Here is a 27,113-nt window from a genome sequence, read left to right as displayed (position 1 = left end):
TGTATTTGTTTTACTAACCAAACTCAATATTATTAAGCACCGTTTCCACAGGATTTGTCTTGACTTTCAGTGCTTTCACCTGGATGATGAAATACAGAGTATACAGACAAAATTTGCCAACAACGCTAACCTGGCAGGAATTACAAGAATGTTGGTGGACATAAGAATTCAAAGCTGTCTTGACAAATTAGAGAAACAATTCTTTAAAAATAGAATGCAATTCAAAAAGGGCAAGGTTATACACCTACAGAGAGATAATAAACTACACTGATACTGGGTGGGAGCAACAAATGAGATAGCTGTTTTGCAGGAAAAAAAAAAAACAAAAGAAAACAACCCACACCAAACACAAGGGTTAAAAAGGACCATCTCATACTTCTTTGCAGCAGCAATTTATGTATTTGAAGATTGTTATGATGTGTCCTCCTCATCAACAGCCTAACACCACCAGGCCTTTCAGTGAAGATTATGTTAGCTTAACATCTGCTTATTCCCTGGACTTTTTTCAGTAAATCCAAATCTGACATGTAGTGTCCAGATCTGGAGGAAATACTCTAAGTGATGTGTTGCAATGCTGAAGGGAGCAAAAAGATTTATTACGTTTTGTACTACTTTCACGATGGAGCTTGCCAAATTTTGCAACAATATGGTACAGACTCATTGGACCCTCAGATATAACACTGACTCTCTAGACCCTCTTTTTTTTTTTCTTTTTTGAACTATCCTATTAAATTAGGATTGAAACTGCAGCATAGATTAGATATTAGAAAAGGTCTTCTAATGGTATGAGCACCAAAGCACTAGAATAGATTTCCAAGTGGAAACTGCAGAGTTTCCATCTCTAGAAGATTTTTAAGAAAACATTAGGCAAGTATCTGCTAGGAATTGTTTTTTTTAAGCTAATCCATTGCTGATCTCTCAGACCAGTTTCCTATCTTTCAGCACTGGCTTTTCCCGTAAAAGCCTAAGTGGAGATACAGAAATATAGGAAGGAAATGATAAGTCAGACTGATTAATCTTATTGTCCACTCTCACAGCTACACAGCTCTGTCAGTGCATCTGAGCGTTCTCAGCCTAAACAGGGTATGATCATACTCACAATCAGCTCTTGAAATCTTGTGCAACTCATGAAAGTTTAACCTGAACATATTAAAGGATAAGCAAATAGGGCAGTAGCAGCATGGACCTGAAAAGACAATGTATTTATATAACATCCAATACTGACAAACAGTCTTTTTCTCCCTTCCACACAAAACACTCTCTTTAAATCCCCCTTGAAGAAGATCCTCAAATAGCCTTTTGAGGTAATAATTACAAGAAATTATGAGGAACTGTATTCAGTTCCTCTGGACCTGACTTCAACACCAAGAGATCTTTGATGTGTGGGTGGAACATCTACTGTCATTTTCACAAATCTCGGATCCCATTATGGAGGTGAGGCCACACAAGTAGTGGAGTAGGTGCGGATTTGTGAGAATAGATACAAAATCTTAGGTATGGGTTCTGCTTAGACCTTGCTATAGTGGGTAAAACACGGTGTAGTCAAGAACTCTGTGCTGTGAAATTGTCCCCAATATTCCATTTCATATGATCCAGAAAAAACTGGAAGGACTTCTGAAAGACGTTTGTTCTCTGTAGATGGTAAAGCATAGCACTTTTAAATCCAGCTCTTTAAACTTGGCATTAAGGAAAGAGTATTCTGTTCTCAAAGGGAATAAAAGAACTCAAACGACCAAGCTTATAAACACTCCGAGCCAAACAATTTTCAATTTTACTTTTGGAATTTTTTTCAAGTTAGGATATAAAGTTACTCAGCCTTTAATGAAGACAGTAAATGAAGCATGAGCCATAAAACAACTGAATATTGTAGGAGTCTGATGAAATTAAAATTCTTTCTTTCTAACATAACACCACATTCCAGTGTCTTCTATTTCAATATGAACTTTCTACTTTCTGTTGTTTGCTGCTTCTAATACCACCAATAAGAATACTCATCTACCCTCATTCATACTATCAATGCAAGTAATTAAAGCATCGCCTTTTCAGATAAGAAATGCCAAGACACCCACAGATACAAATTTCTAGTTTTCTGTCACTGTTGTTTTGTTGGTTTTTTTTTTCCTCTGGGTGGGGCTTCACTTTTTATGAACAATTAAGTCCAAAGATTAAGGACAGTAGTCAAGTATTGCACGGGGCATTTCCTTAACTTTTGCCCACAGAAAGCATCTGTTCTTGATGTACTTATTTCCTATTACCTTCTTCTTTCACTAATATCAGTAAAGATGATGGGTTACAAGGTTTTCAAGAATGTTACTACAGGCATCAAAAATTAAACTGGTAAGCACATGAGCTATCTTTCAATTTGTCACTACTCATTCATCTAAGTCATTCATCACTCAAATATAATCTGGGCGTCTCCCACCTGCCCTTAAAACTGATCCAAATGTTACACCAAATTCTTCAAGAAATTATGCTGTAACTTTTAGAATGTTGGGATCTTACATTGCGCACCTAATTTAAGATCTCAAACTAGGACCATTCTCAAGTTACGTTCATCTCTCGTGTGGAGAAAATTGTCTGTGCATCAGCTCATAATATGAGCACAAACATAAATCACATCTATTGAATTTATTTATTGATATCTATGTTAATGAAATCTTTTTGCTGGATTGAGTGCCCTGTTCAGTAGACAACATACCTCAGAAAAGGCTTGGCTCGCCTCAGCTTAGTTTCCTCATCTTTAAAGATATAGACTCACTTTCCTAAACTAGTACTCGCATTTTGTTCTTTGTGCTGGGCTGGCCAAGAGGAGTGCTACACTGTGCTATCTTTAAACAATTATTGCAACTGCTTACTCTTTAGACTATTAATAAGGACAACTCATCTCATATGCACACAATCTTTCCAAATATTAAAATTATTTAGCCAAATAACATAGAGGTAGACATAACAAATGCTTGGGTCCAAACTGCTATGTCAGAGGTCACAACTCCCACGTTAACTAATACTAGCTCCCTAGGATGTACACGTATCTGGTTCCTAGACCAACATCTATAACCCTGAGGTAGATACCCAGGGTCCATGTATAAGAGTAGGGCAATTCACAGGATGGGAGTCACATCAGTGAGCCTGCTGAGCCAGAAGCTACCTGTGCTTTTGACAAAAAAAAAAAAATGTAATGGCAAGGGTTTAGATCAAATCCCACCTCTCCTCCAGGCTTAGAGGCCTCACTCCATTTAACAGGGAGACACTTACCTCCACCTCACATTTTCCTGAGAATATAGGCACAATTGGCCAAAATATGTAGGCTCCTAATTCCTACTTAAGCACTTAAAACACCCATTAAGGTCATGAGAATTTAAGGATTTAAATAGAAGATTAAGAGCTGAAGTACCTTTAGGGAACAATCCTCTCTCCCTCTCTCTCAAAAGGTAACAACCTCCTTTTTTTCCCTTTTTTTTTCCCCCCAATAGACAGAGGAGAAAGAAGCAGCTTCTTCCCTTTGTGCAACAGCCCAACCATTAAATGTGTTCAGACACACTGAGCGTCCAGGTCGCTCCTCCACTTTAGAAGATTCACATTGTCATTTCCCTGGCCACCATCCCAACAATCAGAGCAACTCGTCTGCAGGTAAAGTTCGAACGGTTTTGTTTGCTCATAAAAAGATTCATCAGGAGAGAGTGAAATTTCCCTTGTAAGGCCAATGGTCAAGGCACTTACCAAGGCAAGGGAAAAGGACTGACAGCTAGTCTCTAACATGAGAATTGCACATTTTCTTTATGCTGCACTCATTTTCATTGCATGCTGTGACTGGTGCACTATTTGTACCCAAGAAAAACTCAACTAATTTCTCCTCCTGATATAGCATGTTCCTATTTAGCTATAGCGTGGCATTTACTGGATACAAAAAGTTTGGTCCTAAGAGGGCTGTGAGCCCTTTCGTCCCCTGGAGAAACAAAACCAGAGAGATTGCTTAGCTGAGGATCCTAAAAAAAACTTTTGTAGAGGATTTTTTAAAAGTTCAGACCCACATTGTTTCAAAACACTAGACTAATGCGCTGATGATGAGAGAAGGAAACATGTAACAAAACTGAGAATTACTTCATTCCAACTGCTACATCAGGAAACTGTCAGGAGAGAAGCCCTGTTATGATTTTAATAACAGTTTCTTACTATATATTGCATTCCCACAAAAACCTACTTTGCTGACCTTAAAAGCAATATCTCATATGACTTTTAAGTTCAATCAAACTAACATTCAATGATCCAGGCTGTCACCTGAGATGTGCAGATTACTGTCCTTTGAAGTGTTGTAATAAATCTTAGATAACTTGATTCAAGTCTGCCTTACTGACTCTCAAAAGAGTCATGCTGCGGGTTTTTAACCATGCCAAATAGCTCAGGGAGTGTTTGCTTATTTTTTCTCAGGAAAAAAAAACAAACAAACATCTGCAGTGGTCAATTATACTTCTAAGTACAGTTCTCTTTTGTGAGAATGTATCATTTATTCTGCATGTACTCTACTTTTTCCTCTGCTTTGCAAACAGCAGAGACGGGATTTTTTTTATCTGTTGGTTGCGAGCACTGCTCCTGTCCCTATGGCAATCGGCAAGTCGCTGTACCACTGCTGCTTTGTCAAGTCGACTCCAGGTACCCTGGGAGACGCGTTCTTGGGATCCAGCATGTAGGGAACTGCGGCAACACAACAATGCCGGGCCCCGGCAATCAGCTGCCGCTTTTGTGGAACCACACTGAGCTCTGGTTCCACTGGAAGTGGAATTTAAGGAGCCCATGGAGAGACTAGGAAGCCTTTTCAGTAACTTTGAAAAATAAGACATTAGAAAAATAACGTCAATGCGCAGACAGGGGAAAAAAATAATGATAAAAGGCTTGGGAAAGTATTTGTATTCTGCTTAAACCACTCGTAAATAGCTCTTCAACTCTCACACCACGCCCACCCAGAGACAGTAAGGCAAGCACAGTTAAAAGCAGAATGCTTAGCTGTTCGCTTCTAGTTCCAGGGCCAGTGACTAAAACTGCCAGCCTAAGCTTCAGACAAAATATATGCTGATCACAGGATACAGCAGAGTTCTCAGAAATCTCAGCTAAAATCGAGAAGCCTATCCAAAAAATAAAAAATTATGGAGAGTCTACATAGCTGATCTGTCCAAACAAGTAAAAAAAGTCAATCACACAGTAAAAGCCTGGGGTTTGCATCAAGTCTGAAGAGACATTTAGAAAAAAAAAAAAAAAAATGACTAGCACCTTTTGAAAGGAAGGATACCATTTGCAGTAAATGAGAATTTAGTAAACAATGCAATGAAAGCAGCTGGTGAGTTGCTAGGCTGTGCTCCAATGTGACAAATGCAGCCTCTTAGTACAACACAATACTGGAAAAGAACAAACAAGCAAACCCAAATGTGTCCTGTATCAGTAAGTTTCATGAAGTTCAAGTGCACTTAGTGCCTCCTTGACACAGTTTGGTTAGTGCACAGTTTTGATAGCATTCCTCTTGTATGCTTTTCATGCAAAAATTAATTACTTCTATCTGTCAGGCATCATAAGCTCTATTACACTAAAATGAGGTTTTGTTTGTTTGTTTCTCTGATGTTCTAATTATTGCAACATGATTACAACAGACGAAACAACAGCCTAAAGGTACAGATGTAGCTAACATCTAAAATATACTAGTGTATAAATATGTATGAGTATGCATGCAGCTATGGACGATGCTTCTTTTCATAAATAAGGAACTCACATAATCAAAGCTTAGAACATTTTTTCTGGTACCTTCATATTTAGTTTATTAACATCCTGCAATATTGCTCCTCATCACAACAAAGTGACTTTGAGGTAATGAATAAACATCACTCATTATTTACAGGGTAAAGAAGGTGATGGAGGGAATCTTGGTGTGAGATGGTTTAGTGGTGGACTTGGCAGTGCTAGGTTAACACTTGGACTCGATGATCTTAACGGGCTTTTCCAATCTTAACGGGCTTTTCCAATCTTAACGGTTCTATGATTCTATGATATTGGTAGTGATTAAATCGAAGTGCACAACACAAACTGTGAGGTACATAATGATTTGATCATACACTAACATTTATCCTCATGCTTACAGCTCACTATTCACATGTCATTCAAGCCAACCTTGATGGATAAATATTAAAAGAGTTGGCTTTTAAGTGCAGAGGAACATGAGAACAGAACACCGCATTCAAGACAAAACTAATCTAAATTCCTTAGGCAGCGTTCAGTTCAATACTTCATAGCTGCAACCCAAGCATAATCCCTGCCTCACTATTTTTTGAGGACTTTATTCTGTGGTTCTCTTGCACTACAGTGCTAGATAAAGGAAAAAATTCTTAAAATGTATTAAGAAGTCATACATCATCCATGCATAGACTATCATGTCAGCACACAATTATGACAAGCCATCTCATGAGCAACCCAGCTAGCCAGCGTATGGACTACTGAGCTGAACACCAGAGCCCAAAAATACTAGAGAAATCAAGAAGCTGGGTGATGCAAAGAAGTCCTCCCAAATCTAACCAATGCTACTTCTTGTATCGGAAAAGTCAGCAGAAGTGTAACAGCGAACAGCTTTCAGCTCTAGCTTCTTCCCCAATGGCCAACAGGGGAGAACCAACACGTGGAAAGGATGTACTGTACAGCACTTAGCAGCCCTACTCTCAGCATTTTTTTTCCATTCTACCACGTGAAGGTACACAAGTCAATGTGTGAGTCCAAGTTCACATGACTTAGATTCAGTAAAAGATTTAATCACACCTTCTCTATACTTTCCTTGACTGATTTGCCATTTTCTATCATGTTTGTCTTCAATTTCAAGGGCTATCATGTACTCTTCCCATTTTACCTATAATCACTCATTTGGTGCCAAGAGGATTCCCAACTAGAATCAAATCACAACAGTCACTTTTGACAATTCATTACTTCTTTTTTTCTTTTTGAAAAAACAAGCAAGCACAGTCACTTATTCTCTCACATTGCACTCCAGATTAGTTCTGCATTAACAGTATCACCCCAAGCACACCATTCCCTTCAAACCTCCTTGGAATAATCCTTTTCCATGATGCCTAAAAGCCCTGATAAACGGTTCAGCTAAAGGTGTACTCCAACCAGTTCCACATTTTTGCGGTTTTCCAGTTGTATGCAGTTTCCTGTTGTTATCTCCTGACAGTGTTTGATACGATCTTAAAGGTCTTTTCCAACCCAAATGATTCTGTGGGGCAATATGCCACACGGCAGCTCTCCCTTGGGTGGAAATGAGCCACTCCTACCTTCAAGCGACTGCCAGCCCTGTGGAGCAGGGCAGAGAGGAAACCCTTGCTGAGGTCTTATCTTAAGCTGGGCATCATGGACTTCTTCACTTGGGGGCAAAGTCTGTTACAGAGGCTGACAACTCTCGCTGAAGTAAGAACTTACTGCAACTTCCTGCTATTCAGAGAGAGATGCCCCTACCTTAATTTCATCACCACAACCAATACATGTCAACAAAATTATTCTAGGTTTACAAAAATAAATTTTAAAGTGGAAACTATTCACTTAAAAAAGCAGGATTTTAGTTAACCAAAAAGGAAGCTGTTCTAGGATCTCAGCTTCAAACTACATTCCCGCATTTTTTTCCTCCCACTTAAAACATGGTCTCTTGTCTTACACTCAGGTTATAAATCCTCCTGGAAAAGGAATCATATTTTTATCATACATCTGAATAACATCTACTACAAAGACAGCCTGTGTCCATAAGTCCCAGACACTGTAGAAATAAAAGCAGTTATAAGAATATGTACCTCCTCTATCTCTAGATCATCCCATGCCATGTGATAGATACACACACTTACTGATACATCTAATCATGAGTAAGAAAAAACCCCAAGACTACAACGGCATCTTATAGCTACCCTAGAACTGCAATGGCCTCTCGTAAGGAAGGCTAACTATAAAACTAGCAAAAACCAAAACACTGGAACTTTAGCGGCACACCACAAGCATATCAATTCAGGTTAAATTAATGATATACACATATATACATGTATGCATATACAGGCTATCTCCTGTCTATATGCCTACCATAACATCACATTACTCCTGCAATTCAGCTAAGCATTACACAGCAGTTCAGTCCTGCTGTTTGTTAAACAACTGCAACAAAAATACATTCTCAATTTTTGCAAGAAGCGAAGCATTTTTTTCTTGATACAGCCAAGCAATAATCTAATGTGCCCCACCACATAAAACCAACCTATGATAAGACATACAACTGACATATGTTCAAACAAAATTTCCCCAGGGTTTAAATGCACCCCCGATCAGGAATATCAAAGAATAGCATCTGACACTGCTGCAGTTAAGACAGCCCTAACTCGGTTTATCCCCTGTAGCTCTAAACAGTTTAACAGATGATACAGTCTTTCTGTCTACAGGCCAAAATACCTCCTACTGATATATATATATTTTTTTTTTTTCAAGGAGTAACAGTGCCAGCTCTTATGCTAGTTGTTGGATACTTATTTTTATGTCACAACAAAACAATTTCAGTATCATTTCTTCAATTTAAGTAATATTATTTTCCAAGACTTAAGTCAAAGAAATTGCACCAATCAACCAGTTATAGATTCAAAAAAATGTTTCCAACTAATTCAGTTTAAAAGGGAATAGACAGCTCATGCCCCCTGTACCCTTAAATGAGAATGAGGGTATAATGCCTGCGTCCCAACTCTCCAGTCTCAGGACCATCTCAGTCTCCTTCAGGTTTTTCTTTTGAAGGATAGGGAATTATCAACCGTAACAGAAACTCACGCAAGTTAAAATAAAGAAAACACTTTACTACAAACAGGTTGCTTTTCCCTCAAGATTTCTGATTTTCTTGCAGTTTCTAACTTCAACACTTTCTGGCTGTCTCAGGTTTTCTCAGCATCACCAATTCTTGAGAATTCGGTATGTCTACTGATTTCACAGGAGTCAGATTAGGGCTGTGAAGAAAACAAGTGACAGTTTCTCTGTTTTAGTAATAACATTAAAGGAAGAGTTCTCAAGTCGGTCACTTTAGAATTAATTAAAATACAGGAGAAACTACTGGGGAATGATTTATATTCCAAGGGGATTATGGCTAACGCTAACATGTTTACAAAATCAACGGGAACCTAGCACAAACCAGATATAGCTCAGGGGAATTCATATTGATTAGATTCCCATGTAGTCCAAGATACAGTTCTCTTTTCCATGTTCCTCATTAGTTCATTTCAAGATTTATGTGAATTGCAAAATAGATGTAACTGAACTCCAGTTATTTATATTGTGTTAACTAAGAAAAAAAAGAATTCTACTCACCTGAAACGGGAATTCATTTGTTTCCAAATGTTTAATGAGAGAGGATGGTTCAGTCCACCTCCACATTCATCATCTGTTGCACATTAATGAATATCCAATAATGCCAATACTAACCAAGAAACAACTGACAGAATCTGTTAGCACTCAGACTGAGTTGCCACTGTCCCTGTGTATCCACAACACAAAAGCAAGTACTCCTGGCAACCAAAACAGTGTATGGCAAAAGCTGTACGTCTGTGTAACGTCCAATGTTTTGTAGCCTTTCACGTAGGATAGCGCTGACAGTAAAAACAGCAAGGTGCTAATTACTAAAAGGTATGTTGGTGCACTGCAGCTGCTGTGTTGTCAAGCATCAGCTGCCCTACCAGCCACAAAGGCGTGTCATGTTTTAGCCAAATTTGATATTACTGTTTGTACAGAAAAATCGTTAGATGAAAACCACACATAGTGGCAGTGCCAGGCTCCAAACTGATTCTCGTAGAAAAGAAAGACTGGAAATTGTGCCTTACATTCTTTCACAAACTGAATGCACTTCAGATTGCTGCTGACCTTTTCACAATAGCACTGATTCAGCTAGCTAGACTGAAAACCAAAAAGCAAACAGTCACCTAAGAGGTAACAGGTTACAGCAAGCTCCAGAACAGAGTAGAAGGCCTGACCCTCAAAGGTTAATGTCACTTGTGCCCAAGTAAATGGAGGAAACTTTTCATTACCCACACAGTGGTTCTTAAATAGAAATTAAAATTCCAGTAAAACAGTGCTCACCTGAAAAATAATTCACATGCATGAACTAGTATCTTAAGAGTCTCAATTAGCCTAAACGTTGGTTACACAGATTCTAACATCTAGCAATTACCGTGATCTTCCCCGTATGCTTACCCCATTTTCCATTTTGTCGGTTAAGTTACCATACAAGTCCATGTAAGTACTGCAAAATTCTTCCTCCGTTTCACCTAAGAAACTCATAATGGAAAACAATGTCCATATTCTAGTGGTAAGGAAGAGCTTCAGAGAGAGATCATCAGGATTATTCCTACTCCTGGAAACAGGAATGCATTAGCAACAATTTCAGGCTGCCACAGGATCCCTACTGCCTAAATGTTGCACTGTGGTCTTTGAAAAGGTCTGGAGAGGAAGAAACACGAGCCCACTAACAGCATAGTCATGACATCGCGAAGCACTGAATCAAGTCTGCACAAAATTGAGTTTTACTGCCTTATGGATGGGGGACTGGAAAGCAAGGAAACAAAGACCTGAGTGATCTGCTCCTGAGGAAACAGAAAAAGTGGTAATGGCAACAACTATTCTTGAACATCCAGCATGACGATAGGCCCTACTTTATAATCTCTCCCCTGGGCAGCAGAAGCAGGAGCACGACTAAGCCCAGCATCTTGGGCTCCAACACACGGAAAGCAGAGAATAAGCGCATGGCCAATCTGCCACGATGGAGGCCTGCTGCCCCGGGAATCTGCCTGCTTTGCCTATGCCTAGAGCCAACCGGTAATTTTTCAGTGCAAACTCTTTGCAAATTAGATCTTCTCTCTTTTTGCAAAACACAGCGTGTCTCTGAGCTAACGCTAACTCCCATTCATGTCTGAAGATGCTACTGTGTATTCATATAATTATCTCAGCACTAATAGCTACCAATATGTACAGACACATTCTCTGGTGAAAGCTTGAAGGGAAAATATGAGTCATAAGAATTAGGGAAACAAAATAATGACAATGAAGATGAGAGGTAAACAATCCTAAGGAAGATCAGAGATAAAAAGGAGTTTGCATTTCACGTGAAAGGGTTTGTTTTGCTTGTTTCCAGTGCACATTAAGCACAACAATAACATATTTAAAGACATCAGATCAAGGGAAAAAACAGAACTAAGAATATTTGAACCTAACTTACATTTAATATAGCCAATTTCATCCTAATCATTTTCAAGAGCATCCTTAAGCCTGTAAATAGAAAGAAAAATAATTTTCTACTATTGAAACACAGTGATCCCTACAGGAACAACAGGCATGAGGCATATACAGCTTCAGTGAGGGAGTTCAGGACAAGATATAAACACAGCATCATCTTCAACAGAACCAATAAAAAAAAAAAATTCAATAAAGTGCAATTAATCAGGATCTATCAATAGTGAGAAGGAAAACTGAGATACCTAATCTAGAAATGAAAGGAGGAAATTAAAAGGAAGTGCTAAGAAGAACAGACAATGAAAAAATTTCTAGGATGCCCAAAGGGTATTTTGAAATTTACCCTTAGATATGAAGAACAGATACACTAACTGGAAAAATGGTAAGGTATCTTTTTGAAAAAAAATTTGAATACTAAAAATATTGTAAGAGTCAGCAAATCAATAGGAAACTAACATCAATATAAGAGTCATCTTTGTAGATGCTGTCCATACTTTTGTACTAATTTCAGTTACTTGAATCAAAGTCTCTTTCTAACTTTTTTTAACTCTTTTCCCCAGCCTCCAAAAAGATTCAGGTACAAAGAAGCAGATTATTAAATAGAGGTAGATGTCTTAGAAAAATGCACTCTTTGAGAGATTTTTCACAGGCAGCTACCTACCTAAATGAAATTGATTTGTCCGTCAGAAATCTTACAGACTAAGAGGAATTATCTTTCTAAAAATTAAATATGTACATGAATATTTTATAGAACGCCTTTCCTCAGCTGTCAATAACATTTAGTAACTAAAAGTAGGCGGGGGGGAGGGGGGAAGAAAAAAAAGAAAACTTATTTCTTACTATATAAGCAGTTTTCTTACTATTCTATGCTAACTTCAGTCTGTTTTCCGGTGTTATTGTGTTGTCCCTTATCAGTTACCTTTATCCAGTAAACCTCACAATACCCCAGCAAGACAACAAAGGATTTTGTTATACGCTATTATTCCAGTTTCCAGACTACAAACCAAAACAGATAAACCCGCACAGATATACACCAGGAAACGGACAGATCCGACGCCCATGAAGACACAGGTAAAGTTTCCTTTCCTTACTCGGACAGTGCAACTGGACAAAGCAGTCTTATTTCTAGTTTCAGTTCAAGCATAGCTCCTCATGCAATATAATAAGAAAATAATATGTTGCTCTTTTTCTTCCCTAAATTTATAAATGTGTTTCCATAAATGAATTGCACTGAAAAAAACAGGGAATTGATTTATTATTTGAAAATAAACCAATACAAATATGTAAAACAAATATGTCTCAATTTCAGTGGTGAGCAGAAACAGATATATTAAAATTGCTATACGCCAGTGTAACCCTGCTATATCTGGATTATGTCAAAAGCTCAATGCCCCTTAATAAATTCAGAATAGATTGCACTTAATATGGACACACCCGGTGCAAGGAGCATACAACTCGATTCCAAATTAATCTGAACAAAAGTCATAAGGAGAAATGTCGGAAACGGATGTAAAATATGCACGCTGAAATTCTGAAAAGAAAGTAAAGAGTTAACCATATAGCAAAGCCCTAGGTTGGCAATAATGTCTTTTCCAATGATTTCTTCACTTTCGTGCTTTGTTTTTTTATATGCACATTAGCTTTGAATACCCAGAACCACATCAGTAAGTCGCTTACTAAATTTTGCAGGAAAAAATGTGTTAGTATAAACTGACATTTGTCATGAATTTAGAGACTCTTGTACTTTTAGAACCAATTTTGGTTTTCTATCTACTGGAAACAAAATATATTCACATAAGGAAAAAAGCAATAGATAATATTTACTGGAACAGCCCCCAGTTATGCTATTACCAAGGGCAAAACACATTTTCTATTAAAAATGATAAAAAATAAATATTTTTATGAGAAACCAGATGATTTTTCCATTTAGGTTTTTTTTTTTTTGACTGAAGGATAAAAAACTTAATTTTACTCAGTAGTTTAAAAAAAAAAATTAACAGTTGTGTGGAGAAGGGAGTGGTTGTTTGGTTTGTTGCTCTTTTTTTTTCTTTTGCAACTAACTTTAGGTAGAGCAAAGCCTTTAATTTTAATCATACAACTGGTCAACACAAAACATCTACTAGATGTCCTTTTCTGGATGCAGCAAAGCTGCTGTATTTGTGACCTATATTACAGACCCTGGGCACCCTAAGCTTCCTGGCTCCCCAAAGCCCTGGCCTTTCACTTTCACCTTCTTTGTAGCAACACTCACCCCTCTTACCTTCTCCCAAGATGGGGTGCTGTGACTTCGCGGCCAGGCAAAGTGCCACTGTGTCCCACAGGGTCCCCACCCGCTTATGGCTCAGCATCTGTTCAAGATGCACCAGAGCCTCAGACCCACTTGTACAGAAGTAGCTGAAACTGCTTAAAAGGGTTAAAAAAAAAAAAGGTCTTTGGCACACCACAGCAATGAGAACAGTTCCTGAGGAGTTTAATGTCATTTTTCCCCCAAGATCCCTAACCTCTATATACAAACCTGAACCAAAATTATTTTCTACACGTACTTCACTGCGCCCATTGTCTCAGGACTCAACACACTCTAGGCTGAGATGAGAGTCCTGTAAGTCCTTCACATGGGTCCTCCAGTGAATCAATTTTTTTGTGCGTGTTCCCAAAATTGATAGGGGGTGGGAGGTGTTCATTTCAGTTTGTGATAGAACTTGCTGTAGAACAAGTGCGCATCCTTCCCTCTTCTGACCTACCCATGACAAGCTTATAGTTACACTTTAGACAGCCGCAAAATTGGATCTGTTGTTCTACTAGCATATTGCCAGCACGGACCTTGAAGCAGCTAGATGACATCATTTACAACATGGATTTTCACACAGTCACAGTCAAGCCCAATCCAACAGGTTATCTATAAACTGGCTGTGAGAACTTCCATTTGTTCACGGGACTCCATGCCCCCAAAGTCATTCTTTAAGAGCAATGGAGAGACAGCTTAAACATCAAAACTGCACATCAAGTTTCTTTCAAGTAGCTAAAAAAAAAGTTTACAAGCACCAGCATTTAAAAGAAATTATCTTCTTCTCATCTCAAGACTTTCAACTATGCAAAACAGTTGCCTTCTCCACAGTCCCAAACGCTGCAAAAGCTAGCCATAGAGAGTCAACAGCATCTAATGTCCCTCCAGTGCTCTCGATGCAAAACACACTACAGGATAACAGAATCACCAAAAAAAAAAAAAAATTAGGTTGGAAGTTACCTCTGGAGGTTTTCTATTCCAATCCCCTTTTGAATTTCACAGGCCCTTGAGAAAGTTGCTATTCTATCAGAACCTGGGTAACTGAAGGCTTTTGTGCTGCAACAGGAAAACACCATTTTGCATATATGTATACCCACACACACGTCATTCTTTGTACAATTCTAGCTATGCTCCAGATTTTAAAAAAGGCAACACCTCAACCTCTGAGTTTTAAGAACTAAGTGCACAATTTTTAGCAACTTGTATAAAAGTACTGGTAAGTGGCTTCCATTCAAGTCCAGGCAACACTTCCTCGTTACATACAGATATTTCTCAGCATTTTACAGTCCAGCTGAACCACCGGCAAACTTCTGATCATCACTACAAGAACAACTCAGGTTTTTTTCTTTGCTTTGCTGCCAAATGTTTGATGCAAACACTTACCTGGTCTAAACTGCCACAGCTCCACTAAAAACTGTTCCAAGTTCTTCCTTTCTTCATTGATGTCAGCAGAAATACGACAGGAGCTACACTATGTCATAATTTGAAGAAAGAATTTTGGCAATATCAGGAACAATACAAGGGCTTAATGGGTAAAGAGCAGCAAGAGCTCCTTCTGATCACAAGGGTTAGTACATACATATCACATCACCTTTCACTGCATGGATTTCTCCCTCTTTCAGTCCTGGAAAATGCAATGAGGACAATTTGCTATAAGGGTCATTATAGTGTAAAGATAATGATGCTGACCCAGCAGGAACATACAATATTTTTTTTCTCCTACTAGTCAGCTTTTAAGTCAGATTCTGCTACAATTAGTAGCCAACAACATGTCACTGGGCTTTTCTTTAACCTATCTGAAAATGAGATAAAGTTCTATTTTTTAAAAAGTAGTTAGAAGGGAAGGCTGTGAAAGTGCAGTTTATGAGGCGCTTATAAACTCTAGGCCACCTCCAGAAAGGCTGTCCTAAAGAGAGGCAGCCCTTTCTATATCTGCTCCTACCCGTCCACCCCTCCACAAATTCAAAAATACACGAATGCACCCGTGCCCCCAAATCTGGAATGTGGACAGACAAAGAGATCTTGGAGGCTGGATGCAAATATCGATTGGAGAGACAGTGAAGTGCTTAAAGACAGACAGTGAACTACACCAGTATTGTTTTGTTCTGTATTAGAAATGATCAGCCTATTCTTGGCAAATAACAAAAGGTAAAAAGCAAAGCTTTACATACGAGAGACCAAATTATGTGCAATACAATTCAGAAGAATACAACGCTAACATGTAAAAGCATTTGTTGGAGGGGAGACAGCACCCCCAATCCCTCCATGTGAACAAAAGTCTCAACAGTCTCAGAGCAGGATTTTCATTGCCATTCTGAAGGGGTGAAGAGGTTGTTTTTCTTTAGTAGCAATGATTGTAATCTCTTCCAATGCAAGTTACTAACATAAGAACTGACAGCTGCAAGGCTGAATTTCTTTGGAGCCATAATTATTTATGACACTTTATTACAACATCTCCAAAACATATGGTTACCTTATTAGAAATTAAAATTTGTTTTCATATAAATCTCAGCATGACATTACACCAAAAGAACTAAAGTTACTCCAGGGGATGGCAAATAATTTCCCTTTCCAGGGTTTGGTAGTTGGAATATGAATTTAAACTAATTCACTTGTAAATATAAAAGCAGTTTTGCTAAAACAAATAATACATCTAGAGCCATATAAGATATAAACATAATTTTCCAACAAGCTCCTGAATCATCTTAGTATAAAAATTTTAACATTTTGTTTGAAAACTTTCTGTCCACTAGCAAGTATATCATCTCTGCCTTGGAACATATGCATTTACTTGGCGGGGGGAGTGTCCTCTTTTGGTTTTCATTCAGTCTCCTCCACTAGCAGCTCACAGCACAAGGAAACTGCAGTCTCATTTATTAAAGTCCATAAACCCACAAATGCAGGAGACTGACTGACAAGCGCCTGCCTTTTTGATCACGTTATAAAAGATGAATTTGAGTTCATGCAATGGTTAAGATTATCATTTAAAACAAAAAGTCTTTCGCTATGAAAAGAGTCAATGGGATAAATGTATTATTTGCATTATATCACCAAGAGAAGGGACTTTCATTGATAAATAGGATTACATACATGAGTGGAAGTTTAAAATTGACACTGTCTGGTAAGTGAAGTCTTAAAAAGTAGGTTAAAAATGTCTTTCAAAGGAACCGTGAACTTTTAAAAAAGCAACCTAGCATCAAGTCACATGTTTATAAAAACAGGGGGTGGGGGGGGGTTGGGGGTTTTTGGCGGGGCGGGGAGGTGGTTTGGAGTTTTTTCTTGTTTTGTTGTGGTGGGTTTTTTTTTAAGTCTCCATGTGAGAAATTGGTTCCAGCTGAAACACTACCATTGAGGCAGAGATGATGATCTTGACTGTACCATTTTTAGATGCTTCTCCTGCCCTCCTCTTTGCTACAGTTTCAGCGTAGAGAAAAAAATCAGTGCATTTGCAGTGAACGTAGTCATGTGCCATCAATATTTGTTCCATTTTCTTAGATTTCGGTAGTTTCATGAAGTACCCAGTATGTATAGTTATGCATATATGTACACCTATGCAGCACAGAACATAAGTTTATTACAGTATACAGTGAATAACAACCACAGGAAATACGGACATCTTGTGAGGCAGGTTTTTTGAGAGTACAACAGAAGGATTATCATTAAAAGCTGACCCAGAAGTCAAGTCAATGGACACCATCCCAAACCACAGTCATACATCACTGCCACACAGAAGGTTTATATGATACCACATAATGTTAATGTCACCTCCCAAGCCACAATGCAGTGAAATTAGAACAGCTGCAATGAAAACACGACAGAGGAGGAGGGGAAAATTCAACAAAATTCAACTTATTTTATACAGCAAGAAAAACCTCAGCTGTGGAAACTCAGTGGATTGCCAACAGGCTTTTACTCTGAAGGCCATATGCGGGACTGGGTTTATTCTTTTTCAGTTTAAACTGCTCGGGAAGAGTTCTGCACACTAAACAGCTATTTACGTACAGGATGGGACGAGTCAAAGGATTAAACGTTAGAGGTAAGCTTTATCAAGCTCTCTCATCTTCAGAACCATAACAGAAGCCACCTTGTATGATGAAAGATTTTCTTGTTCCTTTGTGTTCTGCAACAAAGTAAACTTTTATTTTTGTTTTTCATTAAAGCACGCTGACAGTGAGGTCTTTGCATCTGGAACTAATCCCTTTATCTTAGAAGGCTAACTTTTCCTGATTTCCGTGACAATGGAAAAAAATCACCTTTTTCCTCTGCATTTTGCAATTATTTTTTTCAATATGACTTTCAGAAAACAAATATTTTCTGACTAAACCTACATTAATGTGAGTATCTTCAGAACGGAATTTTCGAACATATTTACATATCTGTCTTTCTGTAAAGAATTTCCTGACTACATCTGACATCATCAAGTTCAAAGGAAAAGAAACAGAAAGCAGTAAAGAGCACTGTATGTGTCTGGAACATACTTACGAGTTACAAGGAAATTAAACGTGGTTTTATTTTTAAAATAACTAGCAGCAGAATCCTGAGGTTCCAAGCTTACTCTCTCTCAGGTTGAGCACTTGATAGCCTTATATATGTAAGTTAACCAACACTCCTGTGCTGGGAAATGACATTGTTCTACAAACCTAAGTAAGAATGGGGTCTCTTTCAAATACGGAGACAACTAACTTGCAGAGATCTAAATCAAAATACATAAAACAGACAAAAAAAGAGGAAGAAAAATATTAGCTTTTGAATTTTATTGTCAAGTAAGTGAGATACAAAGCTTTATCTAGTCCATCTTCAGAGGTCTTGGCCTGAAAGCAGAGCTCCCAGCCTGTACTGGAGATGCCTCTAACCCTAACCACACTGCCTGCCCACAGCTCCCCTGGTGCCATGTGCAGTATCAGGCTGTTGTAGAAGGGAGACTGGATGCCCAGTAAGGGAGCAGAAGCTGCCGGAGACCACCGCATGGTGGTATGGCACATCAGGCGGACTGCTGGCCTGATCTGTCCATGCTGCGTGCTCGGGTCCATGCTCAGGGGCAAACAAGCACTCAGCTTTCTCCCCAGACTTTCATTCGTCTTCATGACATCTCCCCAAAACCTGCCAGCCCAGTAAAATCATCGTTAACTCTTCCTTATGCTACAAAATGAGCAGGTTTTCTCAATTTGGCTAGTATTTCATAGCTTATGTGACATTTTTTGAAATGAGCAGTAATTTGTTAACAACAAATTAAGGTAATATGTTTGCAGCACAGAAGTGAGAGTGACTTAGTCTGGTTCCTTCTGAATGAAAGTCAAAAGTGGTACTAGAGCATTCTATCAGGACAAAAAATGGGAAGAGTTTTCAAGAATATTAAGGCATTTAAGTGATTAACTCTTCAAGCTGAGGTAACAGCACTAAGGTGACCTTGAGGGTCAGGTCATATAAGGAAACTAACTATACTGCATGAATTAATCTCACAGAAATATATTCTTCACAGATCTTCTCCTGTCACTATTAACCCATGCAACTTTAGCAGTAAAGGAGAAAAAAGAAAAAAAAAAAGCCAACACAAGGTATTCTCAACACTACTTTTGGCCTCTTCTTTAAGGGCAAAGCAGACTCACCCGAGATATCCTGTCCTAACCACAGCCTAACAGGCTGCTTCTGCCAGAGAAGGTGTTTTTGTTTTTTATGTTCTTGTAAAATAGTTTTATTTTGTTACCTGTTCCTAAAAGACCAACTCAGATTCACACAGCTTGTTTACACTCCACATCAACAGCTGGAAGACATCCTAGAGAGCATGTGTCATCCTACTTAGATATATAGGGAAAGCACACCCTACAATACAGTCATACAATGAGAATAATCATCTTGTAGGTCCATTTTAGTCAATGGATCCTTTCTTGTATTATACCCCCTATCACAGGAACACTCTCTGGCGACACTGGTTAAGCACACGCTGCGTAACATGGCAAGACATGTTGTAGTATGCTACTGTATCACTTCTACTAGATGTTTCTTGGGGGTGTAAGTAGTGCCTGAAGGACAGAAGGCTAATACTGATTTTCTCGTTCCATGCACTCTTGTCAGTGAGAAGAGGCATGTATTTATCCTAACTGGGAGATTCATCCCACTTCAGATTTAAACAGCTCTCACAATGAATCAGAGCTCAACAGCAATTAGGTAATAACCACTTTTGCACCAACATAACAACTTTGCAGGTAGCAAAGGGCTGTTAATGTTTCAAGCTAAGAAGGTAATAAAGAACGCAGAACTGAAATGTGGCAGGAAAAACTGATTCTGCTTTTGCTCTTTGCTGTGAAATACATAGCAGAAAAATCACCAAATTCTTTTCAGAAGAGATAGCTCTTTGCTTATTAGCACCTAGAAAGTGAGGATAACCATGCTAGCAACAAGCCTGACTTTCAGCTGATTCGGCTTGATTTTTCTTTCTTCATCTCTGAGCTTCAGACTCACCATTTGCTGACACTTTCCTGTCTCTTTGTTTGCATTATGTGGACTGTCCTATTAGTATTTGTGAAGTAGTCACCAACTGTGGAGTTTTCTGGCTTTGAAGTAGTACAGAGTATTGGCAGGTCTGTTGTACACACCACATCTGGAAGAACCGTCATGAGACGGACTCAAAAGAATTCCCCATTCTGGTCCTGGTTTTGCCACCGAACTGCTGCGCCATCTGTAACTACCTCTCACGCATGCAACTTTCAGCCCTCAACACAGCTGCTCACATGTCACGTGCTAAAAAGTCATAGCTGGAAGCGAGCACATGCTGCTACAACTTGAATGCTTGCATCCTGCCGACATTGGACTCTAGCTACTTGTGCGATTCCCAGAATTTATCCATGCATATGTGACAGAGACAAAGGGACACTGGTTCAACACTTGTGCCTAAGCATCCCCATTAGCAGTTAAATTTCAGTCAACATGATTAATAGAAATACCTCTATACATCTCTCTGCAAATGATGAATGCTCTAATTATGTCTCATACATGCAAGACAAGTAAGCAAATGCCAAAAAAACCCCAACTTTTCTGTTTTTAAGTGAAATATACTGTTTTTACAAAGCACAGAGAATCTCCACTTATCTCCTTCATTCATTACAAGCTTCATTTATTTGCTTGTTTTCAGAAACTGTCTTCCCTAAACACATCTACGTTATTTCAAAAGTGGAATACAGTGAGTGGTTATCCTACATATATATTTTGACATGAGGAGCTACTTGAAAAGTAGTTACTGAGAATGAACAGTAAAAGCCTCTTGGGTTTTTGTTATTTATTTTACAAATTTGCCGATGTCAATTCTCTGACAAAAGTTAGAATCTTTTTAATTTTTTTCCACGATACTGCGAATGTGAATATGGACTGCTAAAAAAAGATACAAATGCATGTGAAAAAGCAAAGCAGACTCAAACACAATTCTTCAGAGATCTTACAAGATCAAAATGATGCCATAAGGTCCAGCAAGATAAAACTGTGTCAAATAAGAGCGAGCAGAAATAACAGTAAAAACACAGGTAAGGTACAATAATACCATACATTAGAATTCACATGCACAAGTATTTCAAAGACACTGGGAGAGATGAGAAATCTGGAAAGCTCCAAGTTAATGATCTGGAGCACTCTGAACTAAGGTGCCACTTACCAGCACATGTCAGGAGTATGAAATAGTTTAACCTCGCCATCTCAAAGGAAACCATAATCTCACAGGCCTTTTTAAGTTTAAAGGCTTAGGAATGCTGAAGACAAATTCAGACCTACAGCTGAGAATGATAGCTCCTTGCTTCCACAGGTGTTTTGTATGTTTACGACGTGTTATTCAGGTGTTTTGCGTATTTAATTCTTACACAGTACACACAGGAATCCAAAACTACAAAAAAAAAAATCCACCCCTATACAATACCAACATCCTGCCAAATTCTACCTTCGGATACATGCCTTTGACCACATTTATTTAAATCACAGCTTCACCATGCACTTGAGAACGTTATAGAGGCAACTATGAAATGACTCTATTTAGCAGATTAAACACATAAGTGAGAGAAATGAGGTTAGAGAGGCATATAAAGAGGTTTTGCAGAAAGCTGTTCTGAGGAGTGAAAGGAAGCTCTTCACAGGGCTGAAAGGAGTCACCTCTTGGCTAATCGATGCGGCAGTCTGTAGTTTCCCTTGCTGAAGAAACTTCTCTTCTCTACGTTACCTCCTAAGTACTACTCTCCTTCTAGCAAATTTATAATTTTATAACATGCAGAAAGCCTCTCTCATCTATCCCACGGTCTTAGGCAGCAAAAGCATCTGTGTTTGTTTTGCTGCCCTATGTTTCACACACACGCACAGAAGTCAGGGATTTGATTTGCCCTTCCGAAATTTAACGCAACATAGACCAGATATGTTGTAATTCCTGCTAATTTCTTCAAAAAGCTCTTTCGGTCCCCACCACTACCACTAATGCACTGCCAACATCTCCAAAATTATTTGAGTCAAGATGTTTAAATTTTTTTTTCTATAGAGGAAAAAAGGGAGAGTCTGCTACTAGGTAAATAAAAACACTAAGCACTGATTTTATTTAAAACAGAGAAAAAACAACAAATACTGCATTCTGTATCATAGCTGATAAAAACCCTTGTTACTGTCTTCTGATTTCTGAGTAGTCCTTAGAGTACCTATAACGCAGCTCTTCTCGCAGTTTTTCTGTACAGTTTCTCTGTATACAGTATATCTGCTGCCTACCTTTAAAAAAAAAGGTGTAAACTCTTTTCCCAGTCACTGAAAGTGCCAATATAGGACCATTCAAATTGTTGTTTGTAGAGAACTGACTAAATACCATAAGGTTTATAGTTGCAATTTACTGAACAGCTTTATAAACTGCTATTTAAAGCAGTCCTGTTCACTTACATACACTACAAAGTCTTTTTAAGAAAGCGGGATCATTTAAGCCCAGTCCATGCATGTCGTTTTTATTCTTTCATCCTGTCTTCCAATTCTTACAGAATATTTTAACAGCTTGTCAAAAATGCCATCTCCCTTCCATCACTAGTACTATTGGAAGAAGAATCTAGGGAAACATTTTTTAGAAGTATTTCAAAAGCTTCCTATGATGGCCAAAAGATTAAATATTGCAGCCTGACATAAAAGGGCATTAAAAAAAGACAAAAAAAAAAAACCACACCACAATGCAAAGGCAGGAAGGAACGTGGTATACATTGATTCGTCAATTTAGTTTTTAATAAGTACATCATAGCTACAAATAACAGCAAGCTCTAGAAAACACTGAGAAACACAAAGGAGAATAATGCCCCATTACATTCGTTCCTGTGATGGAATAATACATCAACAGAAGTACCTCAGCTACACTCGTCTAAGAAACAGGTCTCTTCTGTATCATAGGAAAACCATTTCAGTAAAGTACCTGGCCCACAGAAGTACTTCAGGAAGGACTGCAGATCATCATTTCTATATTCAAGCCTCAGTACACCTTCACACTTACCTTTCTCACAAATGTTAGCAGAATTCCCACTTCCTAAATTAATGCATCTTATAAAGCTGTTGTTCTCTAAAAAACATTTTAGAAGGTAGGTGTTATTGTCTGAAAAACGGTATTTTAAAAATTTTAATGACAGCATGACCACGGTGTGCCAAGGCAGAACTGCAACAACAAAGGATGCCCATAGATAGGTAATCTGAATGGTCCAGCAGCACCACCTGTAATGTTCAATCCATATTTATGAACGCAAAAAGGGCCCTTGTGATATTCACCATCATGAAACTGAACTTAGCAATGAAATTCATTCGTCAACCATTTATTTAATACTATGTTTCTGAGTAGGTTGTTAAGAGGACAGGTCTTTGAATATTTTGTTTACCTTCACAATATGCAGAGTCGCCTTGGACAGAGAGATAACCATTCTTGCATTCACAAGTAGCTTTTGTGTTCCAGTTTTTGCACTCTGAATTTTCACCACACCTGTGCCCCTCTGCACAGAAGTTATGGCCTGAAATACAAGGAACATGCAACCTGGTATTAAAACGTGTTTATTTGAGATATTCAGGTTTAATACTTACATTGACTATGTAACTCTGAAAAATTTGGCACGCTACATTCCAGAAATTCTCTCTATAAACCTATCTGGTGCACACAGGCTTTTTGGATTCCTCCATCAATTCTTTCTCAGTAAAACCATTTTGTTCAAAAATGTATTTGTATGACTAGTTTTAGTTAGGAGAAAAAACAACTTCAAGGCAGGAAGCCATGACAATACATTAGTCTTCTATTGAACCCATGTAGGATAAAACGCCACCTTATCTCTGATTGCCAAGAAGTGTAACACTAACTTATGCCGAAAGGATAATAAAGTGTAATATCAAAAAATATCCTTCGCATTTCTCTTATTATGCAAAATCAAGGGTGCTTTTAGAGGAGCAAACATGAGACATTGCATTAGAACACAAAACTATACTAGTAGTCAAAACAACCTCACACACTGCCTTGTAATTCTGTCATCAAAAACTACCTGGATTGTTTCTACAGTTTATAATTAATCCATGCTTCCTGTTTTGTAGGGGAGAATTTTTATTAATCTCTCCTTTTTCCTTGACACAACTTCTGAGTCGTTTCTTTGTCAACAGTTTCTTTTATTCTATACAAAGTCATTTCTACAAACGTGAGGAACTTTCCCACTTTCTTCTATAAAGGCACAACTGGCTGAAGTTCTTTCTTCCTGATTTTTAATATTTCTCAAAGATGTGCCAAAATCTCTGTCTGCTGAAGTCTAAAGTGAAAGTAATTGCAACTTTATCTCTTTGAAGGAACTCCACTGGAAGTACTGTAAAAGATAATTAAATAATTAAATTTCATAATTAAATAATTAAATTTCAGAATTTGAAAACAGGAATTTTTTCCCCCATTGGTGTATTTTTGATGGATTTTTCTCAATTAATATCCAAGAGTCAATTTCTATTTGCCTGAGATATATAAACAGTCATTTTGGTAATTCTTATTTTTTTCTGGATCTTCTCTCCTAGAAGGAGGGAAACCAGAAACCCAGACATACCATCAGCTTGTATTCCAACTTGCGCCTATATGAATAAAAGGACAGTTTCTGGTAATTCTGCCTGGTGATAAAGGAGCAAACTAAAAGTTCTAGTTCACTGATACTAAACTTTCTCAACATCACCTAAAGACAGCTAAGAAAAAGATGACCTAGACTTCTAAGATCTAAACGCCAGATTCAGATCTTTGTTCATAACCCTTGCTTTGATATTCTTTAAGGAACTTCAGAAGACACCAGCTTATATTAAATATAGTTTTCATCTACAGTAATCAAATTTTCATGGGACTATCCTGGAGCTGTTATTCATTGAGGGTTTTTTTTAAATTTGTTTTTAAACATGCACTTCAGTCATCTACTAATTTAAAACTCAGGTTTTGTCATTTTAGTGCTCTCCAACTTTGAGTCTGATCATCTAACGCTGGGTTGTGAGGTCTTTTTTAAAAAAATGTAGCACTTGTTAGCAAGGAGGACACTTTCTCAGTGTCAACATCCTACTCTACACTTAAACTTCAGATTAATTTTATTAACAACCAAGGTATCTTCCTTGTGCTCAGTTAGCTCTTTCATTGTAATCCAGCTTGCAAAAAAGAACCAACTCCATTAATGAAAACTGCAGATATCCCTTCTAGTCTTCAGTCATTTCACAGTCTGGTAAAAACCACTCAAGTATTCCAGATACAGCCTTGTCAAGCCTGGGTAAATTTTATACTGGTAAAAAAGGGCGCAGTTACACTGCCTTTAGCCATTTATGCAATCACAGTATTTGACTTCTCATTTTTGCCTTTATAATTATAATCTAAACCAAACACTGGAACCCATCTCCCCAAACTTATCCATTCAGCATCAAATTTATACTCCCCAAGCAGGATTACTATTCTGTTGGCATTCTAGATAATATTCAAGAGATGACAAGTTTTATAATGTTTTCTTTATCACTGTTTCCCCTAAGACTATGACATCCTAGTCTATTTCCTGCTCCTTTGGAACAATAATTCTCCTTTGAACTCATACACAGTATTAGTTTTATATTTGATTATTATTGGTAGCTACTACTACTCAGAACTGATGTAACATATCAGCATGTTAAGCTAGGCACTATAAAAATACCACATTTTCATTTAGTGTGTCTAGTGTACTGTCTTAGGATATTTTAATTATTTATTTATTCATTTATTTGCATTTCCCTCTCACCCAAACCTGTAAAAATTATTTCACCTTTCTCAGCATGTTTTAGTTACAATAGTCCTTATACAACTTTCTGCACCAAAAAAAAAAATTGATTCAGGGCTCTCTTTATCCCAGGGAGTCAACATTTTACCCTGTGATAAACTCATGGCAAATGTAACACTTAGAATTAGCCAAAGGGACGGCTTCTCAGGGTCAACTTTCATCACAAGTCCCGCGTCGCAGATCAACCGCTCTTCTCTATCAGCACTTTCTCCCAAGCACAAGCTGCTGATTAGTTTTCAATATCACATCATAGCCCTAAGATTTCTTCACTGTTTATTTGCCACCTCTGAAATTCATCAGTAGATACGACGACTACCCTAACTATCCATTTTGTACCACTAGAGCTGTCACCTTTTGTTAAAAATTCTCTGGAAAAACCTGTATTGCTTTTGTTCCCTTATCATCAACTGAAACATGAACTGTCTCCATTCAGAATCAGCCTCTTTCTTACGTTTTCAAGCTTGAAGGCAGTTAAAAGAGCATAGAAAAAAAAAAGTAACGTTCCATTTCTGTAACTTGTGTAATTAGAGGCTCTGAAGAACTTTTAATTGTTCTCCTCTCATTAGGAATACACAATGATAGAACACCTACTACATCTCTAGGTTGCCTTGGCATTTATTATTATAAAAGACCTGTGAAACACTGTTTCCTACCTTTTAAAAATGCTGACTAAAAGTGACTCAACTTCTATTTCCCATAGCATTTCAGAAAACTTGTTCAATACCTCTTTAAGTAGAAAGTGGAAACTATTCTTGTTAAGAGCATGCGTGGTGCTACGACACTATGTTACCAAGCTTTTACAAAACAAATGTAATTTAAGGTTAACCAACAGAAAAAAAAAATGTACTGGATGGTATAGAAAAGTAAGGGTTCACTGTACCTCTGTCAGAGTAGGCGTACCATTGATTGGATCAGAGGCTTTTCCAAGTAGTTTTCTTTTGCAGTGAAGATGCACATTTAGCACTCCGAAAGAGCTAAGAGGTTCACACCAAGGAAGTGCATTTCTCGCATTTCTCAGACCCTGGTCTGTATTCTCCCCAGCTGGGGTTTTGGAGGCAAGAAAGGAATAAAATGCTATCTCCTTTATCTTAGTTCATATTGGGCCTCAGTGCTTTTCCTGCTCTTCTGGCAGATAAAGGCCACCTCGTATTTGGACTGTAACGTGCATAAATAAGCTAGCTGTGTTCTTCTCACCTTTAACAATCCCAATTCAATGTCTAATTTAGCTAGATATTTTAATTCTTTCTTATTCAGCAAAACAGTCAGGGATGTACACGGGGCCA

General features: G+C 38.0%; 1 protein-coding gene across 6 annotated transcripts in view; it reads right to left on the bottom strand.

Moving 5' to 3' along the window:
• The window catches only part of NELL1 (neural EGFL like 1), a 299,065-nt gene that overhangs the window by 180,467 nt on the left and 91,485 nt on the right, over positions 1-27,113 (bottom strand). For all 6 annotated transcript variants that reach the window (XM_087743099.1, XM_087743091.1, XM_087743107.1 and 3 more), the window contains exon 12: positions 23,413-23,541. In XM_087743099.1, the coding sequence (XP_087599225.1) occupies positions 23,413-23,541 (129 nt within the window). The remainder of the gene's footprint in view (positions 1-23,412; positions 23,542-27,113) is intronic.

Source organism: Nipponia nippon, unplaced genomic scaffold (genome assembly GCF_047370975.1).
Source record: "Nipponia nippon isolate SJK-2023a ecotype South Korea unplaced genomic scaffold, ASM4737097v1 scaffold_10, whole genome shotgun sequence".
Lineage (NCBI taxonomy): Eukaryota > Metazoa > Chordata > Aves > Pelecaniformes > Threskiornithidae > Nipponia > Nipponia nippon.
Note: the sequence above shows the minus strand (reverse complement) of the source record. Positions and strands in the feature narration are given on the sequence as shown.